Genomic DNA, 19,503 nt, shown 5'->3' on the forward strand with positions numbered 1-19,503 from the left:
CTGTGGATTTGAGACCCAGTTTCCTTCCCACCACTGTTGATTCCCTGAACATTTTTATTTCACTGAGCATAGCCTTCATTTTTTCATCTAACTTGCGACCAATTCTGTGAGCATCCTGATTCCCAGTGTTTTGAACTGTGCATCTGATAGGTTGGCTATCTGTTCATTGCTTAGTTGTATTTTCTCTGGAGCTGTTCTTTCATTTGGGCCATTTTTTGTCTTGGCGCACCTGTTATGTAGTAAGGGGAGGAGCCTTAGGTATTCACCAGGGCAAGGTAACCCTCCTTGCTGTACTGTGGGGAAGGGGTCCAAGAGGGAACAATGGTGCTTGCTCCAGTCTCTGCCAGTTTTCAGTCACTTCCCCCACTACCCACTATCAAATTGGGTCCTTCTGGTGCTGATTCCTGGGTGGGTGGGTTTGTGAATGGTCTAGGACCCTGTGGGTCTCTCCAACGAACTCTTCTGTGAGGCTGGAAGTTTCTCCTGCTGCTGCAACCCCCACAGAAGTTTGCAGTCAGAGGTTTGAGGCTTCATTTCCCTGCGCTGGAGCCCTGGGTTGCGAGGTCTGCCTTGCTCCCCAGTTGTTCCTCCTAGTTTATCTGTCCACGAATGTGGGACTGCCCAGTCTGCAATGCGCTGCCTCGCTTGGTCCTCCAGCCACCACCTTGCTGCGAGTCCTGTCTGCCTGTCTCCACTCCTCCTACTGGTCTGGATGAATGTTTCTTCTTTAATTCCTTTGTTGTTGGACTTCCATACAGTTCGATTGTCTGTCAGTTCTGGTTGTTTTTTGTTTTTAAATTGGTTGGTGTCCTTGGTTTGGTTGTGTGAGGAGGCACAGTGTGTCTCAAGTTGTTTAAAGTCTTAAAGAGTGCTGAAAACATCACAGTATCCATAAAAATGAACAATGGCTACAAATTAATAAAGAGCTCAAGTTAGAGTTTTCAAAAGATGGGATGGGATGTATAAAAAGTAGCATGGTCTTTTAATTAGAAGAGCAACATTTATTGTTTTTATTTTTTAACTTGTAAAAGTGATGAATGATAAATATAGATGTACAAAGAAAAAAAGTCACAATTCCTCCACAATAACCACAACTGTTAACCCTTTCGATATCTTTTTCTTTTTCAAGGCTAAGGCTTTATTTGGGTCTCTGATTAAAGATGTGGGTGTGAGTCGGGGGAACTGAGATGTTGGTCAAAGGGTACAAACTTAGTTAGAAGATGATTATTCCTGGCTAATGTGGCTCAGTGGATTGCGTGCTGGCCTGGGAACCAAAGGGTTGCCGGTTCGATTCCCAGTCTAGGGCACATGCCTGTGTTGTAGGCCAGGTCCCCAGTGTGGGGCATGCGAACGGCAACCATGATTGATGTTTTTCTCTTTCTTCCTCCCTTCCCTTCTCTCTAAAAATATTTTAAAAATTAAAAAAAAAAGATGATGATTAAAGTTTAGAGATTTAACACACAATTTTAACAATACTGTATTATATACTTCAAAGTTTTTAAGAGACTAGATGTTAAATGTTTTCACCATGAAAAAGAAATAATTATGACATAATAGAGATGTTTGCTAATGCCATGGTGGTCAATTCACCACGCTGTATACCTTAAATTTACACAATGTTACATGTCAATTATATCTCTATAAAAGAAATACTCTGTAGCTCTGGCTGTTGTGGACTGAGCCCAGTGGACTGAGTCCCAGCCTAAGACCGAGCGGTTGCTGGTTTGATTCCCAGTCAGGGAACGTGTCTGGGTCGTGGGCCAGGTCCCCAGTGGAGAGTGTGCAGAGAAACCTATACATTGATGTATCTCTCCCTCTCTTTCTCCATCCATCCCCTCTATCTAAAAATAAATAAATAAAAAATATATAACAAATTAAAAAAAATCTGTCATGAGATAAATCTAAAATAAGATTTATTTGAATAAAATACAACTGACTTAAAAAAATAAAGATGTAGATATGCTTTTCTAATTTTTCTAGTATTTTGGTTGACAAAGAAATGCATAGACATATTACAAATGAGAATTGGGACTTCCAGGAACATTGTAGAAAAATGTCCACATTGAGCGGAAAGCTGACTAGATGATGTCTTCCTGAACCCCCTTGCAAGGCCAAGATTTTTAGAATCTTTTAGAGTATGCCAGTCACTTTAATTATCATATTTAAAACAATAAATTCCATGTTACAGTGTTAAGCTAAAAACAAATTTGCAATATAAGAATAGTTCCAACAACACCAAAAAACGTATTGCACCTAAAATTTCCTATTTAACTGATACGTCGAAGATAAAAAACAAATAATGCCAACATAGAATTCTTATTAGATCATGGTGAGATTCTTCTCAAGCTGCAGAACAGTTTCCTTAAGAGCAGAATCCTGTGCCCAATTGACTTTACTCCCCAAAATGAGGTTCTGTAACACACACAAAAATTTTTTTTCAAATTAAAGTTATAAGTACTTTAAAATTTAACAAGCTTTCAAAATATCCTATTTCACTGATCTTATCAAATAATTACCAAACTAAGTGTGAACATTTACTGTGATCATGAGAAAAACACAGTGTTACATTATTATATACTCATTTCCACTTTCACTGAGGCTTCAGGCTTGATCCCCGTGCTGCTAGGGAAGATTTACAATGCTAACAATTTTTTATGCTGCATCAGTTTTTGTGGGTAGTTTTTCCCATTAAGGATGCTTGCAGTGGTATCCTAGACTAAAGGGAAAAGATTGCAGTTGTTTCAGAGTTCACTTTGTACTTCTATGGTGAACATCAATTTGAGCCTCACTAATATGTCCTATTTTTAAAAAGAAGTAAAAGAAGAGCTTAGTTCTCAGCTCTTGCCAAGTTTTAAGACCCTGAAAAAAATGAAGAACAGTTTTGTAGTAGACAATGGAGGGATAATTAGGGTCATAATTAATGAAATTTCTGGTCATTATGCCCTGAAAAATTATATAGCTCAATGATACCAAATTACTAATTGAAATATTAGTAAAATCCATTTTAGAGTATAATGGTATATTATTACACATAAAACATAAAACTTTGGCCTATATAAGGCATGTTCTTGCTGTAAGTTAATAAAAGGGCCAGTGTATACAAATTCAGTCAAATTTGCAAAAGCAGATAAAAGTAAGCACTCAAACATGACTGAACCCCTGAAGACCCATTCCATTAGGAACACAGAGAGCTCCTAACTTGGCCAAATCTATATTCTGTTTAACAAAGCAATGAGTTCATTAACTCAAAATTAACACTAATTTAGAGAATGTAAATAAAAATTAGGAAATGCAGATAATGCCTTCTGCCTCTATTTCCCTGGCTGCACTTGCTCTGGAACATTCCTGGCGCTTGTCCCCACTCCCTGTCCTCCCCACCAGGCGTATTACCTTTGCCTTTTGTCTCTTAAGCTCTAGCCCTCCTTTTGCCTCTGTACCTTATTTCCTGAGTCCATACAGCGCAGTTGGCTCTCCTTTTCTACTTCTGTGACTTTCTAAATAAACTCTCTTATAATAAAAAAATGAAAAGAAAGAAAGAAAGAAAAAGAAATGCAGACTCAAAATAGTAGACAGGAACATGTGCCAAAGAAAATGAAAATGATTCTTTACTCATGATGTAATCCTCCTCTTAAGGTTAACCTAGGGGATTTGATTAGTTCTAACTGAAAAACCTACTGCTACTAAACAGTTGGTGTAAGACCTGGGGAAGAATTTCTTATGGTGAAACAATAAGGCGTCACATTCTACAAGGCTGTGCTTTACACATAATAGGCATTTGCTTTACATAAAATAGTTTTAACTGTGCATCTTCAAAATTGGAAACTGGCAATTTAAGTATTTCCACAGTTCCAGAGACATTTTATAATTCAAAAAGTACTTAAAAAACCCTCAGAATAAAGAAGTGGACACTTGAAATTTAAAACTTGACATGATTATAACTACCAACATTTATTGAGAATTTAGTTGGACCACACTATACTAAGGAAATTAGTACGAATTATATTCTTTAGTTTTCATAACTCTCTCTAAATAAGAACACTGAAATTGAAGAAAGTTAATTCGCTCAAGGTCAGACACTATTAAGTAGCAGTCAGGATCTTGACTCTAGATTCCATCACCTCTACCCATGTTTTCCCCAAATTCCCAACTTGGAATCTAATGCTCTCCACCATTGCATCCTTCTGCATCCACGGGGCTACTAAAAATCATTCAATTTATAAATGCCATAATGAAAAATCAAAGCCATAGACATTAAATATACATGAATTCCAGATATACGTAAACAGACAAATTTTCAGTACTGAGTTATTTTGCCAAGATCAAAGACTAACTGTAATTCTAAAAGTAATAAAATCTACCATTTTTATTAACAAAAAAAAATGCTCTTTACCTCCCTTTATTTATTTATATACATGTTACCTGGAACACATGTTGAATAACTGTAGTAATTTGTATCTCCATCTGTAGCTTTTGTTTTAAGCTCTTTATCTTGTCTGAATTTTCCATACTGTCCAAATCATCTTTCTGTTTGTTCTTTTCAGTCTGTATTTCTAAAAATTTATGTTCTGAAGCTCGTTTTAATTCTGTGAGGTTAAAAATAAAACAATATGCTATATATAGCAATTCCTACAAACAAGAATCTTAAAAATTTATGGTTATTTCAGTCAAGAGAAAACATTTTTAAAGATTTTATTTCTTTATTTTTAGAGAGAGGGTAAGGGAGGGAGGAAGAGAGGAAGAGAAACATCGATCAGTTGTCTGTTGCACATCCCCAACCTGGGACCTGGCCCTCAACCCAGGCATATGCCCTGACTGGGAATTGAACCTGCAACCTTTTTGGTTTGCAGGATGACGTCCAACCCACTGAGCCACACCAGTTAGGGCAAGATAAAATTTTTAATAAGGAGCATTTTACGTTGTAGTTCTATTTTGATCAAAATATGACTTCCCTGGTGCAAAACACCAATATCTGAATCTTACACTTAGCAATGCAAATGTTGAAGGTTTGTATATATGACAATGATAGCTGTTCACAAATGTTTAAAGTGACATAGTGTCAAAGAGGACCTACTCTGGGTACCAAAATAGACAGGAGTTATATGTCAGCAAACAGTTTTCCCTCTTTTATTTATAAAATGACGTATCACCAAGAAGAACTTTCAATGAAAAGGTTCCCTTCTCAACATATAAACATCAACCATTTATTGTAGTTCCTGAAATGTTCTAAGAATTAAACTATTTGAAAATATAAAGGGGTATGTCTTAGGAGCTTGGTTCCTTGACATTAATGTATTGAAAGTAGGTTAGAATGCAATGGAAAAATATTACATATTCGAAGGATAATTAGATCAGATGATCAAGACTATTTCTCACCCTTACATTACTTAAAATAAGGCAAATCTACATATTTAAAAATAATAAACTATGCTGCTGAGTGAAGAAAGCAGTTTACAACACAGAATAAAGTGATGCCAATTTTATTAAAAAAATAGGCACTGAAGATTGATTATCTCTTGATGGTAAAATAAAAAATTTAACTTTTCCTGCATGTATTTTTCTGCTTCCAAATTTTCTACAGAGAATGTGTACTACTTTGGAAATAAACATTTCAATAATTTCAATGCAAAAAGCCATCTCATGTTCATTAAGTTAAAAGGCTGTAGAACCGCATGTATTAACTGACCACATAAGAATTATGCATATACTATGCAAACACGTCTAACTACGGTCACACAGGAAGGAGGCATGACTTTCACATCATACTTTTCTGTATCATTTGATTTCCCCTCACTGAGAATGTACTCGTTTCATGATTTAATGTTCTAAAACAACAAAAATATATCAAGCAAAATACATTTCATATACTACTTTTTAAGTTGCCATGCCTAAAATTTTAAGAAAATTTGAAAATTAAGAAATTTCTCAGTAGCTGAGATATGTGGCCCTATCAATCCCCATATGCAGTGAAAATACATTATACACCCCCCCAAGAACTGTTCTACATACCAAATCTCTTCTTTTTAACATTAAGCAGTTTTTCCTCCAAATCCCAAGATTCCTGTTATTAGAAATAAAAAGATTAAGGCACATTACCTAAGAACAAACATGTAATACTTCAATCACTGAATTTTATCTTAGTTTATTATTTCTAAAACTCCAGTTTTTAATTACTTCATTTCTACACAACGAGAGGAGACAGTAGCATAAATTATAAATAGACATTTAGCAACATTAATGAAAAATAATTGAGTTATGAAAAAGAGAGAGAAAAGCCCTGGCCAGGTGGTTTAATTGTTTGGAGCATCATCCCATACAACAAAAGGTTGTTGGTTTGATCCTCGGTCAGGTCACACACCTAGGTTATGGGTTCCATCCCAGGGTGCATGCAGGAGGAGGCAACTGACTGATGTTTCTCTCTCTCTCTCCCCTCTCTCTCCAAAATCAGTAAATATATCCTTGGGTGAAGATTTAAAAAAAAAGAAAGAAAACTTAAGGACACTGAGTTCCAACCATACCAGTCCCTTTGGGCAATCCTATTTAATCATATATAATAGTTACCAGCAAGAAAGTGTTACTGAAATCATTGAGAATGCATAAGCAGCCTAATGTGCAAAGTTACCTGCTGTGATTTCATTATTATTTTATTTAGCTTTAATATGTGTTTCATGTTTTCCATGAGCTCACTGAAAAGGAATAAAAAATATGTTAACCTTAGTTAAAAGCAATGTCTCATTAATGAAGGAATCAATTAGTATTATATACTTTCATTAAATTAACTGTACACTTCAACAGAAAATCATCATCTAACAATAAATCTGGAAAAGTTTGATGTAAACTAAATTTCTGTTTAAAAGTAGAGATGCATTTCCCTAGAAAAATTTTTGGTCACAGACAACAAAAAATATCAAATTCAAGCATGTAGGAACATTTCTAAAAATCTCATATTTAGGGAGAAAAAACTAACAATTTGCTAATAAGTTGCTTTTAAAAAAATACTTTATTTTTTAAAGCAATTTTAGATGCATACCCAAACTCAGCAGAATGTAAGTCGTTGTACCCTCTGCCCCTACACACGCACAGCCTTCCCTACTACCAACATCCTGCACACAGGTCCGTCTGTTACAAGTGATAAACCTTTATCTGACACATCGTAATCACCCGAAGCCCACCGTTTACATTAGAATTCACCCTTGTACATCTATGGGTTTGACAAATGTATAATGACATGAATCCACTACCACAGTATCATACAGAATAGTTTCACTGAATAAGCTGCTTTTTATCCCCATTTCTTCAACAAATATTTCTGAGTGCCTGCTACATACCAAGAACTGTGCCAACCACAGAGGAAATAACCTGGTGGGGGAGAAAAATAAATCCACAACCGTAGTATGGTTTCATTACAACCAGTAATGGATATGAACCACTCCAAGAGTTGTGAGGAGTGGGGCAAGGGGTACCCTTAAATCTTAAAGGACATGAAGTGATTCTCTAGGTCAAGTAGTTTGGAATGGATGGAGCCAAAGGGTGTGAAATAGGACTTGGTGAAAACAGTTCTCATATTTCAAAGTGCCATAGTCCCTTGGGAGGGATGTTCAATGAGGCGGGTTGCCAGCTGCCCACTCCACCCCCCTCCAACCCCACACCTTGGTTTTTAGATTCAGAGTCAGCACGTTTGGGATGGGACCAGCAATGTGGACACTGTGATAATACCAATTACTCTGGTATTGTTGAAGGAATGTAGTGGAGAGGCTGAAAAGGGGGAATCTACACAGACATGGAAGAACTGAACTCATTTTCTACTCGTTACAGCTTTATTTGGTTGTAAAGTTTATGATGAATCTGTCCTATACTCCTTTAACTCAAGAATGTTTTAAGCTCTCATGTTATGAAGGAGCAATAGTTAGCTCAAATTCAGACTTTATGGTTTATGTAACCCTGGATTTATACGGAATATGGGGAGAATGTGTTTGAGTCTGAACCAACAAGATAGGAGAAGTGCCCAACTCTATCTTAGGATTTTTCTACTGCTTATAGGAGAGGATTTTTATATTACAAGATTTTTAGAGCCTTGGCAGATAAGATCACAGGTAAGGCTCCTGAGGCCAGACATTTAGAACCAGACTGTAGGGGACCCTGACTGCCAGAGTCTGTATTTTATATTCCTTGACAAATTGTTTAATGTGTACAAGCTCATTTCTGACAATGAAAAATAGTTTACCTTCTATCATTGGGTTGTTGTTGATTAAATGAAATAGCAACTGTTCCTGGTTTTCAGTGAATAATGCACAAAATTAACTTTCAAACCTTCCTTCAAAATTTTCAGACTATCTGGTTAAAACCTGAATTGCTTCTTAACATTGGAATGTAAACAAGATGTCAGTGGGACTATAAAAGTTGTTGTAATACTGAGCAAGGCCCACAAAACTTCCATCACTTTTCTTATTCCCCAGATAAAAGTGGTTGGCAGTGACGGTTAATTTTTTTAAAAATCAAGAAACTAAAGCCATTATGCAGATCTCCCTTCTTATTCCCATCCTTAACCAAATCCAGAAAGAATAAAGTACCTATTCTGAATGTTACTTCCTTCCAGGTTTTTTCTAAGGGCCGTTGAAAGTTGCATCCTACGAGAGGAAAAAAGCTGGCATTATAAAACATGGATAGCATTTATGGTACACTGAAAAGAAAATGAAAAAATACGACAAGTTAAAGACTGATTTCTGTTTACATATAACAGAAAACATAAGTAGGTTTTAAAAGAGTATTGTATGGGAAATATTTGTAAGTCACAGATATATGAACTGACACTAAGATGGATGGGGCGGTTGCAAGTGGTTGTGCACTGCCAGGCTGAAATCCAGCCTGAGCTTCGTTTTCCAAGCCATCTACCTTGGTGCCTGGGGAAGCAACATGCATGCAGGCACTACAGAGATCAAGAGGGCCCGAAAGGGAAAGAGTTAGGGAATACAGACCCATACTTAACTGTAAACTTTGAAATATGCCTACATACAAACAAGCTCCATAGGTCACTGTTAAATTCAAATAGCTAATAAATAAGTAATAATAAAAAGTCAATGTGGTGTGAAAAAAGGTGTAAACTAAACAGTTTGCAGCCTTTTCCTGCCCTTGAATATGATATCTTTGGTGTAGGAGCTGCATAAGTAACAGTGTAAAAAAAAAAAGTCAATCAACTCAGCAATATTAGGGCCCTTCCTTTTTATTAAAAGGAGATACCTTAATACATCTGAAGTCACCTCAGTTAAAAAATATGATCTATATAACGAGCCAGCATATGAGACGAGGGGGAAAGCTCACTGTCAGAAGCAATTAAATGCACTTTAGCTCTGACCAATTATGGCTTAGTTGGTTGGGTGGATGTCATTGTGCAAAGCAAAAGGTGGCCAGTTCAGTTCCCAGTCAGGGCACAAGCCTGGGTTACCAGTTCAGTGGCCCAGTTGGAGTGAGTACAAGAGGCAATCGATCAATATTTGTCTATCACACTGATGTTTCTCTCCCTCTCCTTTCTCCTCCCTTCCCCCTCTAAAAATAAATAAATAAAATCTTAAAAAAGATAAAGACAGTGAAAAGCACTGACTACTTTTCAATTAAACGTATGAAGAAATTCATCTAGGAAGGCCAGGAATATAAGACTAATTTTTAAAACTCATTAACTTAATTGAGATAATTAATTCAGGTCACAAAGTCAATAAGAGACCATGTTTCTTATTAACAACTGTATACCAACACCTAGCACAAAGCTTAGGACATAGCAAGGGCTCAAATATTTGTTGAATAAATTTTAAACTACAGATGTAAAACCTAATTTAAGATATACTTTAAACTCGATGACAATTCTTTTACACAATTAACAGTTACTGGAATAAACAAATCCACACGATCCTTTCAAATGATGAATGGGATTTAACTTCACATTTCTATTGTTTTGATCGACATTTCCTTATTAACCCTATATCATGTAACTTCTTTAAGTGAATGATATAACTTTTCTCTCATGGTTCAAAATTTGTGTGACCATTTTGCTTAATTCATTTAGACTTAAACATTTTTTCCACCCCCAGCCATACCCATTTTGCATTCCATTCACAATGCCTATTCATGAAATGTAGTAATTACCTGTCTAACGCAAGCTTTTTCATTTCAAAAGTCATTTTCACCTCTTCAATTTCATTTTCCAGGTCTTCAATTTTACTATCAAAGAAGCATGAATAAAAGAATTTCAGCAATATCAAGAAGTCACTATTGGAATAAATGTATAAAGTAAACTTTTGAAAAAAGAAAAATGCCTCTATCTAAATAAAAGTATTTTATAGGCTCACCACACCAATGCACTTACAGATTTGGCAAACTGATGCCTCCTGAGACATTCTGATAAATGTCTTGTTAAGGGACAATGCCAAAAGTGCTAATAGGATCACTCATGTATACATATGTAAGTCTACATCCCATATCAACAAGTTCTCAATACATGCATGACAAATTACTTGGGAAGTAAACGGGGAAAAAAAGAAAGACAATGTTATAAGATGGATATTATTATTAAATCTTTAGTAAAAACCACAAATTAAAAATATGACATACGTTTCAATTTGCTTTTCTGGAATGATTTCTTCTGGAGTTTTTTCTTCATCTACAAATAAATAAATTTTTTATTTAAATTTTTTTTGTTGATTGATTCTAGAGAGAGAAAGGGGGAGAGAGAAAAAAACACTGATTTGTTGTTCCACTTATTTATGCATTCTCTGGTTTATTCTTATATGTGCCCTGACCAGCAGTTGAACCTACGACGTTGGCATATCAGGACAATGCTCTAACCAACTGAGCTATCTGGCCAGGGTAATTTTTTGAAGCTAGCAACATTTTAGAACAGTGCTGTCCAGAAATATAATGTAAGCCACAAATACAAACCAAATATGTAATTTTATTTTCTAGTTTCTACATTACTAAAGAAACAAGTCAAAATGATTTTAATATAGCTTATTTAACCCAATAGATCCAAAACAGTATCATTTCAACATGTAGTGAATTTAAAGTTACCAATGAAATATTTCACAATCTTTTCTTCTGTGCACGTTTTACACTTATAGCCCTTCTCAATGAAGGCTAATCACATTACAAGTGTTCAACAGCCACAGAGCTAGTGTCTACCACATTGGACAGAACAGTTTTAGAATTACAGAAAATAAAAGGGAGTAAAAACTGAACAAGATCAACACAAAAAATTGACTTGTATGTTTATACAAATTGGAAGTTAAAATTAACAATACCATGTACAATTGCATCAAAAACATGAAATACTTAAGAATCAGTTCAACAAAATATGTGTATGACCTCTACATTGAACACTCCCATAGGAAATGGGAATGTTTAATGGGAAAGACATACCACGTACATGTATTGGGAGAGCCAATATTGCTAAGGTAAAAATTTCCCCCATATTGATCTAAAGATCATAATCAAATCCCATTCAGAATTCCATCAATTTCTAGAAATTGTTCTACAGAAAAAAAAAAAAGCTGATTTTAAAATGCATAGAAATGCAAAGGACCTAGAACAGTCAAAACCATTTTGACAAAGAACAAAATCAGGGGCCTTACGGTAGCTGATACCGAGATTTACTATATAGCTGCAGTAATCAAGGCAGTGTGGTGCTATTGTAAGCACAAATGCCTCATGGGAACACAGGAAAGAGGCCAGATATAGACCCACACATGTACGATGGAGACTGAAACGTCTTTTCAACAAATAGTCCTGGAATAACTGGATTTCCGTATGGAAAAAAATGAACCTTGACCCCCTCAGCTCACACCATACATAAAAATGAACTAGAAAACCAGACCTGAATGTTGAACCTAAAACCATAAAACTTCTAGATCAAAACATAGGAGAAAATCTTTCTGACCATGAGGTAGTCACAGATTTCTTAGATAAAAACTCAAACTCAGAGAGCTCAACAATCCAATTAAAAAATGGGCAAAGATTTGAACAGACACTTCATAAAAGTAGATTCATATATAAATTGCCAACAAGCACATGAAAAGATACTTAGCAATAATTAGTTAGTAGGAAATATAAGGTAAAGCCACCGGAGATACCACTACATACTTATTAGAATGGATAACATTTAAAAAGATTGTCAGTACCAAGTTTTGAAGAGGACATTGAGTAACTAGAAATCTCATACGCTGCTGAGGGGAATGTACCGTAACACTATAATCATCTCAGCTATTTGGCAGTTTCTTAAAAAGTTAAACATATGCTTATCATGTGAACTCCAACTTCACTTTCAGGTATTAACCAAGAGAAATGAAAACAAATGTCCACAAAAAAACAAGTACAAATGACAAATGTCCATAGCAGCTTTACTTAAAATGAGCAGAAACTGCAAACAATTCAATGTCCATCAGCAGGTGAATGGATAAACAAACAGCGATATAGTCATCATGGAACATACTCCACAATAAAAAGAAATGAATTACTGAAACAAACAACATGGATGAATCATAAAAATACTATGCTGTGTAAAAGTAGCCAGACACACTGGGAATGACACTAACAGGTACTAGGTGTCTCTTTAGGGAGGTAGAAATTAGTTGTAATGGTTGCACAACATTGTGGGGAAAAAAGTTGTGTGTGTGTGTGTATTTTTAGAAGATTTTATTGATTTTTTTTTTAGAGAGGGGAAGAAAGAAAGAGAAACATCAATGTGTGGTTGCCTCTCGCGTGCCTCCTACTGGGCACATGACCCACAACCCAGGCATGTGCCCTGACTGGGAATCGAACTGGTAACCCTTTGGTTTGTAGGCCAGCACTCAATCCACTGAGGCACACCAGCCAGGGCGACATTGTGAATATAGTAAAAACTACTGAAATATACATTTAAAAATGAATTTTATGTTATGTGAATTGTTAATGAAAAGATTTGACACAAAAAATACATATCATATAATTCCATTTACATCAAATTCTAGAACACTGCTATTCAATACAACTTTCTGCGTTGATGGGAATGTTAACTGTAGTTTTTTTAATGGTAAAATAATCATTTTTAGATAAATATCTTCATTCAAAGACTATAACCTAACTTTTCATGGCTTGCTTTAAATTTGTCTTCTTTAGTCGTAGACACTCTATAGTATGGACTACTAAATCTACTCAAGTTTTCAGATGTCACAATCCCTTAAAAATGGAATTATCTATTAGAGGGAAAACCAGGACTGACTGTTTGAGAAGGGAGACTCTTATCATTTGATTTTAGCTCTTATGGCACCTTCTCAGAGGAGCCATCTCGATCACCCTATCTGTCACTGCACCATTATTAACTCCATCACACTGACCACACTTCACAACTATCTCATGTTTCTTTGCTTACCTGTTTTGCTACAGAGAATTTAAGATTCCTGAGGGCAAAGTCTGTCTTGTTCAACACTGTATCTCCATGCCTAGCATGGTGGCAGGGACACATCGGAGACTTAAAGGGAATAAAATGAATGCAGGAATACCTACAGAGATAAATATTCAATGGTCCAAATTTTGAATAGTTTTTCCCCTACACCCTGTCCTCTAAGATAGATTATCCTTTTTGATTATGTGGGCTTTCGTGCAAAAACATTAGCTCATTTCTAAGGTAAACATCATAGGTTTAATTCAAAAAGCATGAGGCCTGGAAATAAGGGGACCATGCACTCTGTAAGGGGATGGACTGTGACCTACTGGCCATCTTTGAGGTAAGCATTACTGATATAATGGAAGGGTCATGGTTTTGGAGGCAAGAAGGCCTAGTTCATATCCTAGTTCCTAATTTTTTAGTTGTAGTAAGCAGAAAAGAAGCTACGGGCCTCATTTTTACAGTTAGTTTTGTTTGTTTTTTTTGCATAAAAAGACTTTAGAAACCCAAGAATATCCAATGGAAAACACAACAGAACTGCTGCTGTTCTATGGCTTTGAAATAAAATTTGAGCAGAGTCTGAAAATTACCTAAGTTCAAACATGGATTCAGAAGTGACTCAGACATCTATGAGACCCCTTATTTCAATAGCATTGAACAACAATTCTTGAGTCAACCTAATGTATTATTTGATTTTATTCTTTAATCCTATGTCATAGAGAAAACAAGGTTCACCAAGCCTACCTTTGTGAGCCAAGGGCTCATGAGTCAGGTGGCAATAGGGGATTATTGCTTCTGGAGGGCGAAACCCATCATTGTACTACCCTCTTGGTCCCAGAGACTTCTGAATTAATAATTTAAAAAGATAAATGATAAGTTTTTGTGTTTAGAATAAAAAATTGTCATTCATGCCTTTAAGCTGATCCCCCTTTGCCTCTCATTCCTACTACCCAGTGTTTCTCAAAGTATAAGTCACTTGCTTCATAGTTATATGACCTGTTAATTCAATCTTCAAGTTGATGGTAGCAAGTTCTATGATTCCTTAAGCCCACCGTGATCTCTCAGTTCCCTGATCAATAGAACTTAATTGCCTTGCATTGTTATTTAGATATAACAATATATTTCCTGAATCCCTAACTAGTTCTGGAAGGCCAGGGAAAGCCTGCTTTTTGCCTTCTTACATGGTATAATACAGCATTATGCTGCCACTCCTATTTCCTAAGTAACTCTTTGTAAAGTTGACTGCCTTTTCCCTAGAGTACTCATCAAACTCACACAACCTTATTTGCAAATGCAAATATGCCCTGACAATGTGGCTCAGTTGCCTGGGTGTCATCCCACAGAGCGAAAGGCCCTCAGTTAAGATTCTCGGTTGGGGCACATGCCTGCTTTGCTGGTTCAGTCCCGGGTCGCTGTGTGCACAGAAGGCAACTGATGTTTCTCTCCCTCTTTTGCCCTCTTTCCCTCTCTCTAAAAATAAATCAATTGATTTTCAGAACCGGTTTCAAAGAGAGATGCCAAGAGGGTTGACCTGCCTTAGCGCTCAGGAGCTGAAACATAATTTAGATTAGGTTATACCAATGTAAGAAACGTTCAAACCCATAGAGAATTTTTATGAGTTTATTTGAGACAAACTGATGACAAGTTCCAGGAAACAACCTTAATGAGTTGAGAAAATGCTCCAGAGAATGGCAGTCATGTACATTATTTTATACATTACAATCAAAAGAGAAGAGGGTGGTGCCTATTGTTTGAGGGGTCCAGAAAAAGAGAAATTATTTTTGCAAAAGCATGTTATCACCTATTGTTTCAGGAACTGGAGGTATAACCCACCTTGACACCAGGAGACCATAAGCAGCTCCACTTTAGTGCCTCAGGAGGACTGCAGGCCATCAAGATGGTACCTGAGCCATTGTGATCCAGAGACAGAAGCCCACCACCACCACACAAGACACAGATAAAGACCACTGCCCAGGGCGCAGATTAAAGAATGCTGCAGCTTTTTTTTCATCTGATTAACTTTTTCCCTGAGTTCCAAACCCCTTACCTATATTTTTCTTCTTATAAAAAGTGTTGGTTGAAAATGGGATTTAAGATGGTCTGGAAGTATACAAACTCACCATCTTTTCAGATCACTGGCCATCGGAATAAAGCACCCATAAAGATTCAAAATAGATAGATATATAAATAAATTAAAAAATAAATAAATAAAAATAAAACCTTAAAAAAAATGAAATGCAAATACTTACTTGCACCAACCATTGATTTATATTCCAAGAGCTGTTGTTTTGTCTGTGCTCTCAGTCTGAAAACAGATAAAAAAAAAGGAGAAAGCCTTATGTTTATTGAGGTTTTACTCCTTACTGTATGATAAAGTAACTCATTTTTTGGAAGCTAATACAGCAAAATAAGTATAAATAAACAGCATTAAAGTCTTCTAGTTTTGCCTCATTTTATTTAAAATGGGCATAAAAAATTTTAAGGCCTCAAGGGGATGACAACAAAATGGAATATAGTAGAAAACAGCATCTGTGAGGAAAAGTTAAAAATTTGATTTTTAAATGTATTCTTTTTGCTTTATTTTGTATTGAATTCATCGGGGTGATACTGATTAATAACATAGAGGTTTCAGGCATACAACTCTACAATACACCACTTGTATACTTAAATTTTTTTTCTTTTTATTTGAATGTATTGGGGTGACATTGGTTAATAAAATTATACATATTTAAATTTATTCTTAATAGGCCACACTGAAGTGGGGCTTAATGAGAAATGCTACACAAAAAACTAGATCAAAATGGGAAAGTCTGTAAACACTGATGAGTTTACAACCAGATTGTAAAATGCACAGGATATCCAGAAAAATAACAAAGATACTAATTCTTGGATAGATAAGTAAAACATAGTTTCTTAGTTGTCCTATGATTCTACTTAATTTAAAATCATACATAAAATAAGTAGAAAAGTGATGGCTAATGGTAATTAGTTAAGCTCTACTTACAAGATGTTCCACACTTACATGGTAGTTTCATAAAATTGAAACTGTTGCTTTGTGACTTTGAGACCTTTTAGAGAAGAGCCCTGGCTGCTATGGCTCAGTGGATTGAGCGCTGGCCTGCAAACCGAAAGGTTGCAGGTTGGACTCCTGGTCAGGGCACATGCCTGGATTGAGGTCCAGATCCCCAGCAGGGGCATTCGAGAGGCTGAATCATTGTATCTCTCACACGTTTCTCTCCCTCTTTCTCCCTTCCCATCTCTCTAAAAATAAATAAAATCTTAAAAATAAAAAAGAAGCTAAGAAGCATTAGACAAATTTCTAAAGCTCCATGGCAGTTTCTGTGTTTTAAAATTCCAAATGAAAAGAGCCATTTGTTAGAGGTTAATTAGGCTAGCATTTTATAAGACAACTGAAAGATTAGTTCCCTTATATCTTTAATGTTTTAGTATTTTATATTGCAAGTAGAGGGATTATTTATTTATTTATTTATTACCTTTTAACCCTCAACCGAGGTCATGCTTATTGATTTTTGAGAGACGGGAAGGGAGGGAGGGAAACATTGATGGGTTGCTCTTGTACATGCCCCAGCCAGAGACCTAACCGCAACCTAGGCATGCCCTCACCGGAATCCAGCTGACGACCTTTCGGTTTACAGGACTATGCCCCCACACCGGCCAGGTCATGAGGGATTTTTAAGGTGAGCTTCTGATCTTTATTCGCCAAAGCGGTGGTAAACCTGACAAACAGTTACAGTGCTTATTTTTAAAAAATCCCCTTGTTATGATTTAGAATGATCAGCAAACTTCTTTTTGTAAAGGACCAAGTAGCAAATATTTTAGGATTTGTGAGTCATACGGTCTGTGTTGTAATTACTGAATTCATTCCTCGTGGCAGGAAATCCGTGTTAAGTAAAAATAAGATTTTACTTAACGGCAATGAAACTTGAATTTCATATAATTTTCACGTGTTATTAAATATTCTTCTTGTAAATTTCCTCCCAATCCTTAAAGACATAAAAACTATTCTTAGCTTGAGGGGGTCACACAAAATCCCCCCTAGCAAATGCTTAGTGAAAAGGTATAAAAGTCACCCTGTTAATAGAAAATATAACAAATAAAAATATAAAAAAAGCCTTTGGATTGAAAAGGGCTGTAGCGCTAAAAGAAAGGGGCGGGGCAACCTCCCCCAGCAGCTCAGGGCTTGGATGCACCCCACGAGCCGCTCGAAAATCGCGGCCCCTAGGGGGTAAAGGGATAAGAAAGGGAGGGGAAAATAAAACTGCGAAAGCTCTAAGAGCACTATGCTGAACGCTTGCCCCAAACTATCTCATTTAACCTCTTTAGCAACTGCGATAGGAGGGTGTCATTTCCCCCCCCCCCCCCTTCTTTTCGAAGACCAAGAACGGAGCTTAAGGAACTATTATGGAATGATGCAGTCACACAGCCATTCAGGGACCGAATCTGAATTCGAAACTTTTAGCCATTCAGCGCGAAAGGTGGAGCTCTTTGGCCAGGGCCCGCAGTGGGCCAGAGGGAACGAACCACCTGAGCAGCAGGGTCATCTGGTCCTCTGGATGCTTCTGGGCGTGGGCGCCTGGCCGCAGTCCGCCCTCCTCTCCGGAGTCCGCGGGCGCGGCGGCAGCTTGCTGCTCCAGTTGCTTTTCCATCCTGGCTCCCACGAAGTGGTACTGCGTAGGAGCCGGGGGAGGTTCTCCGAAGGGGCCGCTTTTCCCGCCACCGAATTGACGCCGGGAAGGGGCCGGAAAGCCGGCGCGTCCCGCCCTGCCTCTTCCGCCCTACGGGCCCGCCCCTTCCGTCTTGTTTTTCGGTTGCCTCAGTTGCCATTTTCCGTTTTATCCTGGCTCTAGTGTTTTAACATCGATACAAACGACTAGTTCAAGTTTGAAGAACTTTAATTAAGCGCCATCTCTTCCGACTACTTGGCTAGAGGCTGGGTTATAGCCGTTTGGGACACTCGCGGGCGCTGTCGAGAACCGCAACCTAGATGGTAAAACCCCGACATAAATTGCTTATTCAGCCGTTGGTCTGGGACATAGGATCTGCGGGACAGCCGGTTTTGTTTGTGGGGTGTTTAAACCTATGTTGGCACTCCCTGTCCACCCGCGGCCTTGGAAAACGGTAGGCTGGGGAAGAAATATTAGATGTTTAAGGAGACTTTGAGCTGAGCTCATAAGGTCCAGGCCCCTCGTTTGGCGGAGAAACGAGTGGCCCAAGTTCAGAGATACCCACGCCCCACTACGAGGCAGAGCAGATGACTTGAACCTCAGACATCTAGCGTGAATCTCCCTTATTAGTAAAATTCGTACTCGTAACAGAGTTAGGTGCCCCTTAGTGTCAGCTTGTCGATTCGACAGTTTACAATTGAGCTTTCTTAGCTGGCCAGTGAGCGTGTGCAGGACCTATAAATGCCTGGTCCAGCTATAGTTTTTCATTAGGGACGGCGGTGTTCGGGGACACTGTCCTCGTGGCACAAGCCCAGCAATACGGATCTCTTCACCCTTCCATAGCTAGTTTCCCGAGTTGTACTTGCTCACATGGCTCCCCTTTTTTTCTCTCCTTTATTAAGTACGGCTCCTGGCAAAAGATTCAAAAGGCACCGTGGGATATAAATATGTTAACTTCGCCACTGGAACACCCAAATTCCTGAAAGAACATTTTGTTTCCTTTAATTTTTTTTACACAAAAGTGACCCTACTGTAATTTACCCGGGGTGTCATCCAAAATCAATCTCATCCTTTTAAGCAGTTGGCTATCAGGTGTCCACTGGCCAAATTTGGGACAAAGACAATGTAGTAGCTCCCCAATCTGAGTATACATCAGAATCGCTGGTTAAAACAGATTGTTAGGCCCCTAAATCACTGAGTTGCATTTCTAACAAGTTCTAGGTGATACTGATATTGCTTGGTTGGGGGCAACACTTTTTTGAGAACCACTGCAGTAATTGGGTTTTAACGTTAACTTCTGCCCTAGTTAGTGTGGCTCAGTAGATTTGAGCACAGGCCTGTGAACCAAAGGGTCCCAAGTTCAATTCCCACTCAGGGCACATGCCTGGGTTGCATGGCCACATCCCCAGTAGG

General features: G+C 37.5%; 1 protein-coding gene and 1 non-coding gene across 2 annotated transcripts; one reads left to right on the forward strand and one right to left on the reverse strand.

Moving 5' to 3' along the window:
- Window positions 1-922: 922 nt before the first annotated feature.
- On the reverse strand, window positions 923-18,152 carry CENPH (centromere protein H). Its single transcript, XM_024578598.4, has 9 exons — window positions 17,951-18,152; window positions 15,655-15,710; window positions 10,600-10,648; window positions 10,135-10,209; window positions 8,568-8,624; window positions 6,620-6,683; window positions 6,007-6,058; window positions 4,420-4,583; window positions 923-2,412 (listed from the first exon to the last, which is right to left on the reverse strand). The coding sequence occupies exons 1-9, from the start codon at window positions 18,070-18,072 to the stop codon at window positions 2,320-2,322; spliced, it is 732 nt and encodes a 243-aa protein (XP_024434366.1). The 5' UTR covers window positions 18,073-18,152; the 3' UTR covers window positions 923-2,319.
- LOC112321243 (small nucleolar RNA SNORA13) lies at window positions 9,070-9,170 on the forward strand. Its single transcript, XR_002976518.1, has one exon. It is a non-coding gene; the product is annotated as a small nucleolar RNA SNORA13 (small nucleolar RNA).
- Window positions 18,153-19,503: the final 1,351 nt, after the last annotated feature.

The sequence above is a fragment of the Desmodus rotundus genome, chromosome 1 (assembly GCF_022682495.2).
Source record: "Desmodus rotundus isolate HL8 chromosome 1, HLdesRot8A.1, whole genome shotgun sequence".
Classification (NCBI taxonomy): domain Eukaryota; kingdom Metazoa; phylum Chordata; class Mammalia; order Chiroptera; family Phyllostomidae; genus Desmodus; species Desmodus rotundus.